This window comes from Lissotriton helveticus, chromosome 4_1, assembly GCF_964261635.1.
Source record: "Lissotriton helveticus chromosome 4_1, aLisHel1.1, whole genome shotgun sequence".
Classification (NCBI taxonomy): domain Eukaryota; kingdom Metazoa; phylum Chordata; class Amphibia; order Caudata; family Salamandridae; genus Lissotriton; species Lissotriton helveticus.
In genome coordinates, this window is record NC_136063.1 from 1,372,276,388 (window position 1) to 1,372,290,596 (window position 14,209).

Here is a 14,209-nt window from a genome sequence, read left to right on the forward strand (position 1 = left end):
TCAGTCTGACCCTGTGCCTCATGGGAACAGTCCAGCCCGAACTGCCAAGCCATGCCTTCGCTGGACCGGAAACAAGCTTCCTAAGACCGGTTTCTGGCATTTCAGCCGTCTTCAGCCAGGCTTGCTTGAATCCAGTGGCAAAGTGAACAAGGGACTCACGTCTGTTCGGGCGGGACTGTTCCCATGAGGCACAGGGTCAGACTGATTTGCATATGGCCATGTCTGAACTGGGGTGGCAGATCGGCTAAAGAACGGTGATGGATTGAACCCAGATCTGTTGACTGGCTGTGAGTGTTTGATTGGTTCAGATGCTCCGTCCATCACCACCCCCTTTTGTACCGCTTTGGTCGCCATAAGTTGGCAGGGTATGCTCAGACGTGAGTCCCTTGCTCACATTGCCACTGGATTCAAGCAAGCCTGGCTGAAGACGGCTGAAATGCCAGAAACCGGTCCTAGGAAGCTTGTTTCCGGTCCAGGTAAGGCATGGCTTGGCAGTTCGGGCTGGACTGTTCCCATGAGGCACAGGGTCAGACTGATTTGCATATGGCCATATCTGAACTGGGGTCGCAGAGTGGGCTAAAGAACGGTGATGCATTAAGCCCAGATCATTTGACTGGGTGTGAGTGTTTGATTGGTTCAGATGCTCCATCCATCACCACCCCCTTTTGTACCGCTTTGTTTGCCATAAGTTGGCAGGGTATGCTCAGACCTGAGTCCCTTGTTCAATTTGCCACTGGATTCAAGCAAGCCTGGCTGTAGACGGCTGAAATGCCAGAAACCGGTCTTAGGAAGCTTGTTTCCGGTCCAGTGAAGACATGGCTTCGCAGTTCGGGCTGGACTGTTCCCATGAGGCACAGGGTCAGACTGATTTGCATATGGCCATGTCTGCACTGGGGTGGCAGCGTGGGCTAAAGAACGGTTATGGATTAAACCCAGATCTTTTGACTGGGTGTGAGTGTTTGATTGGTTCAGATGCTCCGTCCATCACCACACCCTTTTGTACCGCTTTGTTCGCCATAAATTGGCAGGGTATGCTCAGACGTGAGTCCCTTGCTCACTTTGCAACTGGATTCAAGCAAGCCTGGCTGAAGACGGCTGAAATGCCAGAAACCGGTCCTAGGAAGCTTGTTTCCGGTCCAGGGAAGGCATGGCTTGGCAGTTCGGGCTGGACTGTTCCCATGAGGCACAGGGTCAGACTGATTTGCATATGGCCATTTCTGAACTGGGGTGGCAGAGTGAGCTAAAGAACGATGATGGATTAAACCCAGATCTTTTGACTGGGTGTGAGTGTTTGATTGGTTCACATGCTCCATCCATCACCACCCCCTTTTGTACCGCTCCGAAACACCACGGCCCGAATCACTGAAGCTGATTCCTGTATTCGATCCGTGGAAGATGACATCCAGCAACTTAAGGGGCAGGTGGCGTGCCTCCAAGTCCACATTCAGGAGCTGCATAGGAGGGCCGATGATGGTGAAAATCGATCGCGCCGCAACAATCTTCACCTGGAGGGATTTCCAGAGGGGGCGGAACGGGCCGCCCCCTGACTTTATCGAGAAATGGTTGAGGTCCTGGCTTCCCGAGGGCTCCCTTTCACCCTGGTTTGTAATAGAGTGAGAACGCGATCCCTGGAGCAGAGGCCTCCAGAGGGCGCGCCGTCTCGCCCAATCATAATGAGAATCTCCAATTATAAGGACCGCGATTCCATTTTGGCTGAAGCCCGCAAGCAGCAACGCCTCCCTTATAAGAACCATTCAATCCTGATTTTTCCAGATTACACTCAAGAGGTTCAGGGCCAGCGCTGCTCGTTTGGGGAGGTCAAGCAGAAACTGCGGGCCCTCAACATCCAATACTGACTCCTCTTTCCGGCTCGCCTCAGGGTGGAGTTCGCCCAAAAAACTGTGTTCTTCGACTCCCCGACTGATGTATGGACCAGGGCCACGGAGGAGCGTCCCAATTGGCTCGCTGATCAGCCCCCTCTCTGGAGTGGTGCAGAGGGCGGGCCCCCTCACGTTTGACCATCGGAACCAAGACCCCAATGCAACCGCTCACGCAGGCGTCGTGGGCACAGGAGGGCCCGTTCTGACTCCCCGTTGGTCCCCGCCGGAGAGGCCGAGACGTCCCGGGGAGATTTCCGGGCTGTGCGGTGCTCTGGCTACTCTGGCCACCTAGGACATGGGGGGCTTCACCTGCCTCTTCCGTGCCTGATCTCCCGGACACTGACCTTTTCAGCAGCCCGGTGCTTCTCAGCCACCCAGCCTGAGTCTGTCTCTGCCCGCCAGGCCTGGCTCCGCCGCCGGAGGCTTGCTCCTACCTAACTGTTCTCTCTATTCTTGGACTTGTTTACAGACATCCTGCCATGAGGAGGGGTCCTCTATGCCTTGTTTGATCCCAAACATTTTAGTTTGGTCCCGTAGTTTTGTTTCGTTAGGTCGACAGATGCTTCTGTTCCTGAAATATAGGGTGGTGGATGGTGGTAGGATGGGGTTGGGGGGGACCGTTGTCCCCAGTTTTCTGTTCTTTGTTCCGAGTTCCCTTTTGTTTCACCATACAAGCTCTTCCTTGTTCCTTCATACCAGCACTAGTAGGATGCCACACCTTGTCCGTCAAGGGCCATGGTACTCGACGTCTGGGCTCCCAATCACCCCCTCTCTGGGACGGTCCATGATTATGGTTGACATACCACAGCAAGGGGTATTGTTGCGCCTTTTGTCTTGAAATGTCAATGGTCTCCTTGACCACCTCAAGCACACGGTGGTACTTCGCTATGCATAGCTTCTTGGGGTTGAAACCTGCTTCTGCAAGAGACACACCTACTGGGTAATCACTGCCCCTTTTAAACACGCTATGGGTACGACAGGGTTTGGCACTCGGGCTTTGCACGAGGATCCCGGGTGGTTGCGATCCTGGTACAAAGCTCCCTACCCTTTGTGGCAACACATGTCATTCATGATGACCAGGGCACCTTCCTGGCCCTATCTGGTACTCTGAATGGCATAACCCTTAACCTGGTGTCGGTATACTCCCCTCCAGTGCTGCTGGCCGCGACCTTTGGCGCAGCTGTCGGGTTCCTGGCCTCCTTGCCCCCGGACTCCACCTTCCTGGGGGGTGACTTCAATGCGGTCCCTTCTCCGGACATGGACACGTCTGAGACCCCTTCCCACGGCAGACGGGCGCAGGCGAAACACTTAGCAAACTGGGCCGAATCCCCAGGCCTTTGTGATGCACGGCGTACGTGGCACCCATGATCTAAGCAATTCACCCACACTTTGGCCGCGCATCACACACACGCTCGCATTGGACATCGTTTATATTCCCTCGACCGACTGCCTTCGGCTCCAGGACGTTGCAATCCTCCCGCGGGGTATATCCGACCATTCCCCAGTGATGCTCACCATGGGCCCCCCTCCTGTCACAATGCATCAGACCTGGAGGTTGAATGCATGTTTCCTCCAGGACAAGGATTTCCGGAAAGTGGTAGGACAGGAACTCCAACATTACTTCCAGACTAATGAGGGGTCGGTGTCGTCGCGGGTACTCTGTGGGAGGCGGGCAAGGCCACAATCCGCGGAGTCGCCAAGTGTCAACTCAAAGCCCAATGGCGTGCGCAGTTGGCCAAGCTCACTTTATGCGAAGCACAGACCTTATGTCTTGAACGGTCCACCGCACAAAACCCTGACGCCTCCGACGTGAGACTCCTCGCCCATACTCGTGAAGAGATTCGACAATTGTCGATGGAAGTGGCAAAACTCCTCTGGCGCTCTTCTATTGCTAGGGTGTACGGACGGGGAGATAAGAACGGCTCTCTCCTCCATAAATTGGCCACATACCCCAGAGCGAACCGTATAATCCCCGAGATCATAGATCAAGGCGGCTCAGTAAGTAACTCCTCCGCCGGCATGGCCCAGGCCTTCGCTAGATATTATCGCCAACTCTATACGGCCCGGACTCCCTCATTGTCTCCTTCAGATACGCTGCGCGCTGCAAACGGTTAGCTCCCTCACCTAGACTTGGCAGTGCAGGTGGACCTGGACCGCCCCATCACCCGTGAGGAGATCTGGGGGGGCAATTGCCCTTGTCTCATCCGATAAAACGCCGGGTCCGGACGGTCTCCCCCAGGAGTACTACGCCCTGTTCCATGAGCCGTTGATTCCACACCTTGCTCAGCTATTCCAGGAAGCAGTGGAGAAGGGTTCCCTCCCGCTGGAGACTGACATGGCCACCATCGTGGTCCTGACTAAATCTGAGCCACCCTCGCCTCGGTGCGCGGACTATCGCCCCATCTCACTTATTAACACAGAACTAAAACTGTACGCAACGATACTTGCTCAGTGCCTCAAACCCCACTTACATACACTGGTCCATCCAGACCAATGCAGGTTTATGCCTTCTGGTGGTACCAGTCACTGTTTGCGGAGGCTCCACTTGGCCCTGGCTCATCGCAATCTACTCACCCCTTACCTCACACTCCTTCTGGTAGATTTTGAGAAAGCCTTTGACTCAGTGGACTGGGGGTTTTTGGATGACGTCCTGGCGGAGATGGGCTTTGGACCCCGCTTTCGTGGTCTCGTCTGTGTACTCTATGCTCGCCCGAGGGCTCAGGTTTTGGTAAACAGAGTTCTATCCGAACCCTTCCGGATCTGCAGGGGAACGAGGCAGGGCTTCCCCCTCTCTCCCCTGCTCTTCACACGTGTAATGGAGCCCCAGACAGCTCTGATACGCTCCAGTGGACAGGTGCAGGGCTGGGAATGGCCCGATACTGAGGCAGACAATATGGCCCTCTATGCGGACGACGTCTTGATTTATCTGGCCGACCCCATGAGCTCGGGCCCCCACTTCCTCCAGATCCTCCGGTCTTTTGAGCAAGCCTCCGGCCTCTGGCTCAATCCTGGTAAGTCCGTCTTGGTCCCCCTCCACATCTCCAGGGAGTGTTTCGAGTGGCAGTCCACCATACCGCTCCGCCGCCAATCGTTTAAGTATTTAGGGATCTTGGTGACTTTGATCCCCAAACTCTCCTGGGCTCTTAACGTCACTCCCCTGGTGAAGCGGGTCTGGTCTGATTTGTCGAAATGGCAGCCACTGCCTTTGAATCCGATAGGAAGAGTCGAGCTCTTTAAAATGATGATTCTTTCCAGGTTCCGTTATATGCTTCAAAACACTCCCCTTAATTTCTCACGAGCGTGGTTCCGGGAGCTTGACGGCATGGTTTCCAGATCCCTTTGGGGGAGGGGCAGGTCCCGATTGACCCTGGGCGTCTGTCAGATACCTTCCTTTGACGGGGGTCTGGGGATGACCCATGTATATTTGTATTACCTGGAAACGCGCTTGCTTGTGCTGCTCGACTGGTTTAATGGGGGTTGGTCAGATCCGGCTTATAGGTTGGAACTTAGTGAATTGGGCTTATCTAACCTCCAATCGATGATGTATAGGGCACCTGTCCTGTCTCGTCTGCCTGACATGACTCGCTCCGCGTTCCTGGCATGGTGGGCTGCGCTCCGTCACAACATATGGACCTGCACTCTGACCCAATGCACACCCTTGTAGCATGGGAACTGGCTCAGGGAAGTCAACGGGCTACAGGGGTTCTGGTCATGGGACCTGATAGGTATCTCACAGCTGGGTGACGTTTGGGCGGGTGATCAAATGCGCTCCTTTCAGGACCTCCAGGGAAGACACTCCTTACACCACTCACAGTTTTACAGATATTTGCAGCTGCGTCACGCCCTTCAGGTGCACCTCATGACTGGCACTTGTCTCCCAGACCACAGCCTGCCTGAGGCTCAGATCATGTTAGGGGACCTGGGAAGTGGGGGCATCTCCCGCATCTATTGGACACTCATTAACAATACCCCCACCTCACTCGAGCGGCTGCGGACCCAATGGGAGGAATGGGTGGGCTCCCTGGAAGAAGAAGACTGGTGCGGCGCCCTTATGATGCCCAGGACAGTCACGGCCTCAGCCAGACTGCGCATGATACAGATCTACTTCTTGCATGCTGCCTATTTGACACCGACACATATGCACCATGCGGGGTTCCGGTCGTCTCCTGCTTGCGTGAGGTGTGGCCATGAGCCGGCCGATTTATTCCATGTGGTGTGGTCGTGCCCGCCCTTTTCGGGGACTTTTGGGGAGACATAGAATAGGATCCCACCGAGGTGTTGGGGAGGGAGATTCGGCACGATCGGAAGCATGCGATCCTGGGCATCACAAATGGGTTGGATGGGTCTAGACATGAAAAATTGTTTTACACTACAGCAATGGTGGTGGCGCAGAGGGACATAGCCTCCACTTGGAAAAGTCCTGACCCTCCCACTGCCGGGAAGTGGCGGGCGGGGGCAGTACAAGAGAAAACAATGTATGCAGCTCGTGGCTGCCCCAAGAAGTACCGGAGGGTTTCGGGGAAGTGGTTGGGGGGCTTTGTCTAGTTTAGCAGGGGATTTTCCACATGCTGTCCTTTGATATGTATGCACTTGTCCTTTGGATTATCCAGACCATTGTATGCATTTCTCTGCTATCATGGAACCTTGATGACTGGCTGGTATTTTTGTTAAAATCAATAAAAATTTGTTTATCAAAAAAGAATTGTTTAATCATTGTCTGCAGAGAAAATAGAGACAAATACATACATGTAATACATATATTAAAAATCATATTTGAACTTGTTATATGTGCTTGTAGAATTTAACTGTAGGGGGGTTAAGACTTTATTGACAGAGGAGAAGACTTGAGCATTAGCTTTTTGTCACATCTAAGTTCCATCAAACAAAGAAGTTTGCTTTGAATACAAGCATCCTTGACACTGTCAATGAATTGGATTCTACCCATTGGTCAGTAATGAGTATATGATAAAAATACAAATCAAAAGAACAACTAAAGTAATTTACTCTAAACATTCATGAAAATTTTTTGATCACATAGTGGTGTGAATCTTACTCAATTTAATAGGAAGAATGGTTCTCCTTAGCTGTAGTAGAAGTGTTATTCAAAGATTATCCTGGCCATGCATTATGCACAACTGAGGTCATAGGTGTTTCCAAGTACAATTCCTTTGCAACAGCAATACATTCAAGAAGAGAGAAAAAAAATGTTTTCAGTGAACAAGTGAGCCATTTTAGGAAATCATGCACTTGAAATCCACTTGCACAGAAATGCTTTAAATTAGACGTTCAATAGCCTCCTTTGTATGATCATGGTGTTAAAAGTCCCTATTTCACTACTTCAAGAGTTTGCTCTTGATTACTGTCCATGTGGTTTTCAAAATCTTTGACATCCACAAGAATATCTACATGCTGGGTCTGTCTTGTTGTGCCAGGACAATTATTAGTTGATGCTTGCTTAGATGGCTCACCGCATCAGTGAGTGAAATACTTGTTGTGGTTCCTTCTTGCAGATCATGTAGTAGTACATATGTGTCATCATCCATGGAGGAAACTGATGGCTCAAATTGTTCCAGATACTCACATGGAGTGAGCAGCTGTTTTTGTGAATTTGAAAGACCTAAACAAAGAGTTAATACGTAGAGCTTTATTTATTGCTAATTGTATTACATGATAGTGCAAACATATACTATTTCAACTATATAATTACTATAAATCAAAATAATCTTTAATTATTAAATGGAGAATGTTTATATATTGGGCAGAATGTCCAATTCACTTGCTAGACAGCTTGTAAATGCGTGTTTTTCAAGTATGCCGTTAAATATGTATATAAGCAATGTGGTGAAGCTATGTATAATGTTTATTTTTTCTAATATTTTTAAAAGGCAAGGAAAGAGATCAGTGAGTCAGCAGTAACAATAACCAGAAGGGAAAATAAACATTAGGCCTCCGTTATCAGTGACCCATGAAATAGGACAGATTTCCTCTACCGGTAAAGTTATCACTACTGGGTGTATCAGTAACTCCAAGATTGGTGAGATTTGGCTAATTACGAGTTGGATCCTGAGGGTCCATTCGGAAATAATGCATTTCTGGGGTAATTGATATTCCCAGGCCAAATTCCTCTGGAAGTTCCACATTTAGGGGCTCATTAGGATGACGAACGGACTTTGTCCGTCCGCCATCCTGTCGTGGGAAGGGACCGCCCGCAATAAGGGCGGGGGTCCCGTGCGTGGAATTAGGATGCACCCGCCACAGTGGCAGGTGCATCCAGCATCTTTAACATTGCGGCGGGCGGTGCTAAAAGCACCGCCCGCCGCAATGCTAAAAATGCATGTTGTGCGTTTCAAAGCACAACATGACAGGCACAGCGCGGTGCCTGCCATGTTGGACTTTGAAACGCAGGGGGGTACCATAGGTACCCCCATGTGCACCCCCTACCCCCCTTCACCCTGGGGGCCCGCAACGGGACCCCAAAGCAAAGACCGTATGCCTTTCCACGGCGGCATAGGACCGCAGGCATCGTAATATGGTTGGCGGTGTATCGCAGACACCGCCACCATATGTACACATTCTTCCCGTCTGCCGCGGACCCCCCAGCCATTCTAATGTGGCAGGGGGTCATTTCAGTGAAGATGGCGGACAGATTGCCCCCGCCAGGCCGGCGGTGGCTACCGCTAGCCTGGCGGGGGCAATCCGCCTGCCATCCTAATGGGCCCCCTATTTAGGATTTTGAAAAAGAAAATTGGGCTAATTTCAGCAGCCAAAATCCCTGTACATAAGGAAACAGATCCACAGTGTTGAAGAGGGCCTCATGATTCTGGTGTGGCCAGTAACTGCTGTTACCAGCCTCATCAGATTAAGAGGACTCTCATAATAAAGGCCTTTTTGCCACACAAACTGATTTAAGTCCTTATATGTCTGATGAATGTGTAACTATCATGGGAAATACTACAATATATATAATATGTATTAAACTTAAAGAATAAATACAAAAATACTGCAACATTTAATATATATACTATTGTAAATGTCATAATCTCTAAGGCAGCTTACTGAAAAAACATACATGTTATTTAAAAGTGTTATTTGATTGTATTTTACATACATTTACAACAGAACTGTTGTGTAAATCTATGCATGGGTGTAGAATATATCTGGACTAACAATGTAGAAGCATTGTGGACTTAGAAAGCATAATTAAACATGTACTTACCGCTATATTTGTGCTTTACAAGCCACATAAACATGTACATGAAATCAACAAATATTCTAGCAGATGATTCTATTTTACATTAAACATGTTCCTTTAACATTTAAATGTGTTGTTTGACATGTACAACTTTCCTAGGTCATTATTATTTTTGAAGTGGGTCTTTATTTGATTGATTAATACAATTAGCAGCATTGACATTGACTGTATTTGGAAATCAGAATGTTTTGAAATATTGAAATATGTAATAATAACACATTATAATGACATAGATCACCATGATTAGTGCAGATGATTTTATTGGATGGTACATTTTTTTTTTGGGGGGGGCAACAAAGTAGGGCCACCCCTCTCTTAGTAATGAAAACATATTTACTGCATTTATTTGCAGGTATTATCACCATACATTTATATAGCATTTGTGTGGCTAGAAGCATGTTCTGGTGATGTTTTATGAAAAATGTGTAAATTAATTATGGATCATAGATGCACAAAAACGGAAGCCTGCTAAGTGTGGGATGTGAAAAAAGGACTGCCTACATTAAAATGTTTAGTTAATTAAAAAAATATTCAGTGATTGTCAACATGTGACTGCATGCTAACTCTACTCCCCTTAAGAAAAATCATGTTATATGTACTATATGTTTATGTATATCTTAACTGAGCACTCAGCTCTAAAAAATGTGCCAAGATCCTGGGCTAACAGATTGGAATGTTATATCCCATACTGGATTCATCCTATTTAATTGGGCTTTATAAGAAAGCACTAAACCTTTGACCTGATGAGTTTATGCACATACTTAAAATGCCCAAACAAAACATTTGGAAAGACATTCAAACAGTGGTTGATATGTTTTGGTAGAAAATTGCTTCAATTGGGAAGGAAGGTTGGGTTGGTCTTCCTGACTTCTGAAAATATTGTAGGATAGCACAGCTTAGTCTGCCAGAATGAATTAACCACTAATCTGTACATCAAAATGTTGCAGCAAGAACGATATGGAACCTACCAGTCTCCTTTCCCACCAACAGTGTCAAACATGTCCAAGGCTCTACTCACCAGAGAAGGCAAACAAGAGACATTGTCAAATTATTCTCTAAACGATTGTCTAATGAGATAGGGGCTCGCTCAAATGTTTTGCATTTTCTCCTGAGGGATTTTTTTTGTCCTAAACATAACACAAGGCTACCATTACTCTCTGCTCTTATATTGACTTAAAATACAGGCAGTTTTTTTCACTTATATGTATTTCATATGATTAAAAACATTCTAAAAGAAATGAGACACAAGATTCACTTACGTAACAGATGCACTGTGATAAACATTCAACGTATCAATGGCACAGTGTGTTTGTGTTGTTAGAGCCAAAAGAATCATCTTGTGGCTGGTCTTGTTCCAATATCCTATAGCAGTTCTTCAAGCTCCACAACTTGAGACTGCCATCATGTGGGTGCAGGGGCAATACAGGGTCCCAGCATGAGTCCAACTAACCAAAGAAGTGCTTTCTAACTCTTCCTAGTGAACACTAACCTGAGCCATGTGAAGACAGTGCTAGGAGAGGTTGAATCATTCAATGGATCCTAATGAACCCTTTAGGGTGACACTGCAGGATGAATACCAAAAAGATTGCAAACAGAAACCTTCTGAGAGATGTTATTGACATGTAGCTTGAAGATAATCTCCTCTGCAGAAATGCAGGATCCTCGAATACCGCAGCACAGCATTTCCCAAACTGTGGGTCATGACCAACTGGTGGGTCGCAAGCTAATTATTGATAGGTTGGAAAAGTCAAAGCAATAAATAAAGATACCTTTAAATTATATGTTTATCTTGTCACATTTGACATTGCTTCAAAGACAGAGGTCACATGTCAAGTTGCTTATTCTTATAACATGGGGATTGTTTTTTACTTTTCTTTCACTAACTGAAAAGTGAGAGGAATTTTAAAGTGGATTTATGTGACAATCTTGCTGAAGTACAGGGAGTGTGAGAGGAAAGGCTTTAGTATGTTGTCTTTTTGCAACACACAATAAAATGTAAATATCTGTATGCGTTCAGCAATTAGGAAAGCAAAAATGAAGCACTTTTTTTCTGAAGTGTGCTGGAATAGAGATTTTATCAGGATAAAAAATTCAAGATAGTTTACTTGGTAATGTGTTATGTTATGTTATAAAAAGTTTTATAGCGCGCTCGATTACTCAGGAGTATCCTGGCGCTGTAAAGTATGGAGGGGCAGAGAGCGGAAATGTAGGCAGAGGATGTGAGGGGGAATTAAATTATTATATTAAAAAGATGGGTTTTTAAGGCTTTTTTTAAAAAGGGTAATATCCTGCATAGCACGAAGGTGAAGGGGAAGTGCGTTCCAAGCTCTGGCCACTGTTACAGAAATAGACTGACCCCCCAGCCGAGCACGCTGGAATTGGGGAAGGACCATCTGACACTGGTTAGCCGATCTAAGGCAGCGTTTGGGGATATACATTGAGAACCGTTTTCTCAGATACAATGGCCCTTGCTCGTGTGTCGCTCTGAAAGAGAGAACCAGGGATTTAAATAAAATCCGCTGTGCCACCGGCAGCCAATGTAGACTACGCAAATGATGGCGGACGCTAGACCTCCTAGGGATGTTAAAAAGGAGTCTAGCTACCGCGTTCTGAATAACCTGAAGGCGTTTAATCAGGTAGGTTGGAATACCACTAAACAGAGCATTAGCATAGTCTAACCGAGATAAAATAAGGGCACGTGACACCATCTCTTTAGCTTCCCTCGGAAGTAAAGGGAAAAATCTGCGCAATGCTTTCAAAGTGCCAAAACAGACATAAACGATATTCATAGAAGCCCGATTTACATGTGTGATCATTTGTGTGCTACAGTTTCATCAGTAAAACTGTAGGTCTTTATACATTTAGTGGCCATTTCTATAAAAAAAAATGTGCTGCCTGTAAATGACAATGCACTACTACATGATGCTTTAGTTAGATTTAAAAAATCGCCCGCCTCATGTCCTTTAAAGGTATATGGGTTGCAAACCTTTTTCATTAAAAAAAGTGGGTGATGGTTCTGAAAAGTTAGGGAACCACTGCTGCAGCTGAACCTCAACGCCTGGGAATCTCAAATGCTATGGTAGATCCTCAAACACTCTTATAGGTCCTTGAATCCCACTGTCGCTTGACACTCAGATAGAGCATGCATTCACAGCTTTCAGATGCCAGCATAGGAACAGGTTTGACTGTGCTTGTTATGGAAGTAAATCTGGTCAGCACACATACTACAGCCACAATCTTGGGTGGCATGACTGTGTCGCACAGCATGGATGGTATCTGAGTTGCAATTGCCTGAGCAAGAGGTGGAAAGAGCAAGCCTCGGATCAGATGTTGATGGGATTGGGGCGAGCACTTGTGACAAGCCATAACATAAAGAGGCATTTAGGTGGGCTCTGTGAAATACAGAAAACCATTAACTACACAAAGAAATGACACTAACTGGAATCTGATATGGGATATTTTATGAATGACTAGGGAGGACAGACTAAAGGACATCGATGTCTTGGAAGTCACTAGAACAGTCTTTGAGGTCTGGGAGAGTACCTCAATTAATGATGCCATTAATTCATTCCCATCACTTTATACATTGTATTATTTCAACCCTGAGTTGACACCATCACTATTAAAGGGGGGCTAGGTGAATGTTGAACAATTAAGGTTCTTCTTCATATGGGGAGGGTCCAAATGTTGGATGTATGGAAAAGATATTTTTTGTTAAAGAAAAATGAACACTAGCACTGTTTGCATATGAGGCACTGGCCCCTCCCCCGAATAATAATGCAGTCGTCACCAGACACCTCATCCATTTGAAAAATTATTTAAGCAGTACAGCTCAACAAAAAGATTTCAATCCAGCATTTATGAAGTCTGAATGTGTTAGACCTGTCAGCCTAGGGTTGGACTTCGCATAAAAGTCTTGCCTTCACACTCCCATTTTAGTGAATTATTTTTGTTGACTTTAGAAATCTGAGTACTTTACCATTGCTTACCAGTGCTAAAGCGCTTTAGCTCATTCCCTAAAATATGGTTTAATTGGCTTACACATGATTGACATATTACCTTTACTTATAAGTCCCTAGTAAAGGGGAATATCATATACCCAGGGCCTGTGAATTAAATGCTACTAGTGAGTCTGCCAAACTTATTGTGCCACCCACTTAAGTAGCCCCTTAAAATATATCCCAAGTCTGCCATTGCAGCCTGCATGCAGTTTTGAACTGCCAATTTGACTTGACAATATACCCCCTTGCCAAGCTTGAAACACCCTCTTATTGCGTATAGTTCACCCAAAGGGCAAGCCCTAGGAGGCTCATAGCACAGAGTGCATTCCAATTAAAATGTTGGACATGTACTTTAAAATTTTACAAGTCCTTATAGTCAAACACTTCTAAAATGATTTCTCAATACTTTTAATAAGGGATAACTTTTTTATTGGGCACAGGTAAACATTTAATGTTTTTGTCTGAGAAATTGTAACTAAACATCCTCTTTAATGGTACAATCATGAAAATGCCAGTTTAATACAAATTTGAATTTACTGCCCCATTTGGTCCCTGCAGTCCATTCCTAGGTCGCACAACTGGGTGTAGTTGGCAGTTGGACTTCATCTCAGACAATAGATAGCTTAGGTGTGCCTGGATGGGCCATCAATGGCAGGATGAAGGTGGATAGCTGGGCACAGCCCAACATGCTACTGAATAGGTTGTGCTCTGCCTTCATACAAGGGACTTGTCAACCATGCACTGTTCATGCAGCAAGCTTGGAGCCCGGGCGGGGGGAGCATGAAACCTCAGGTACTTCAAAGGGCATTATATAGAAACTCTTTCTACTTCAAAGAAGGCACTAGATATAAAAATAGGACCCTCAAACTCACTCTCCAGTTCACTTTCTGGGCCTTCAAAAAGACTCTCAGCAGACTACCTGCTGCCATGGTCTACTGTGCAAATCAGCAGAGTGCTTTACTGCACCGGGAAAGACTGCTTTGCTGCCTGAAATCTGAGAACTGGGAAGAGACCTCGACCAACCTGCTTGTCTATCCGTCCAAGGTGCATCACTGGTTGGCCTCTCTTCGCAGCAG

At 46.6% G+C, this 14,209-nt stretch overlaps 1 protein-coding gene across 1 annotated transcript in view; it reads right to left on the reverse strand.

Annotated features, from left to right (window-relative positions):
* Nucleotides 1–12,219: 12,219 nt before the first annotated feature.
* LOC144828156 (uncharacterized) overlaps nt 12,220–14,209 on the reverse strand; it is a 50,619-nt gene continuing 48,629 nt past the window's right edge. Inside the window, exon 4 of the mRNA XM_078686262.1 lies at nt 12,220–12,423. Within this exon, the coding sequence (XP_078542388.1) occupies nt 12,220–12,423 (204 nt within the window). The remainder of the gene's footprint in view (nt 12,424–14,209) is intronic.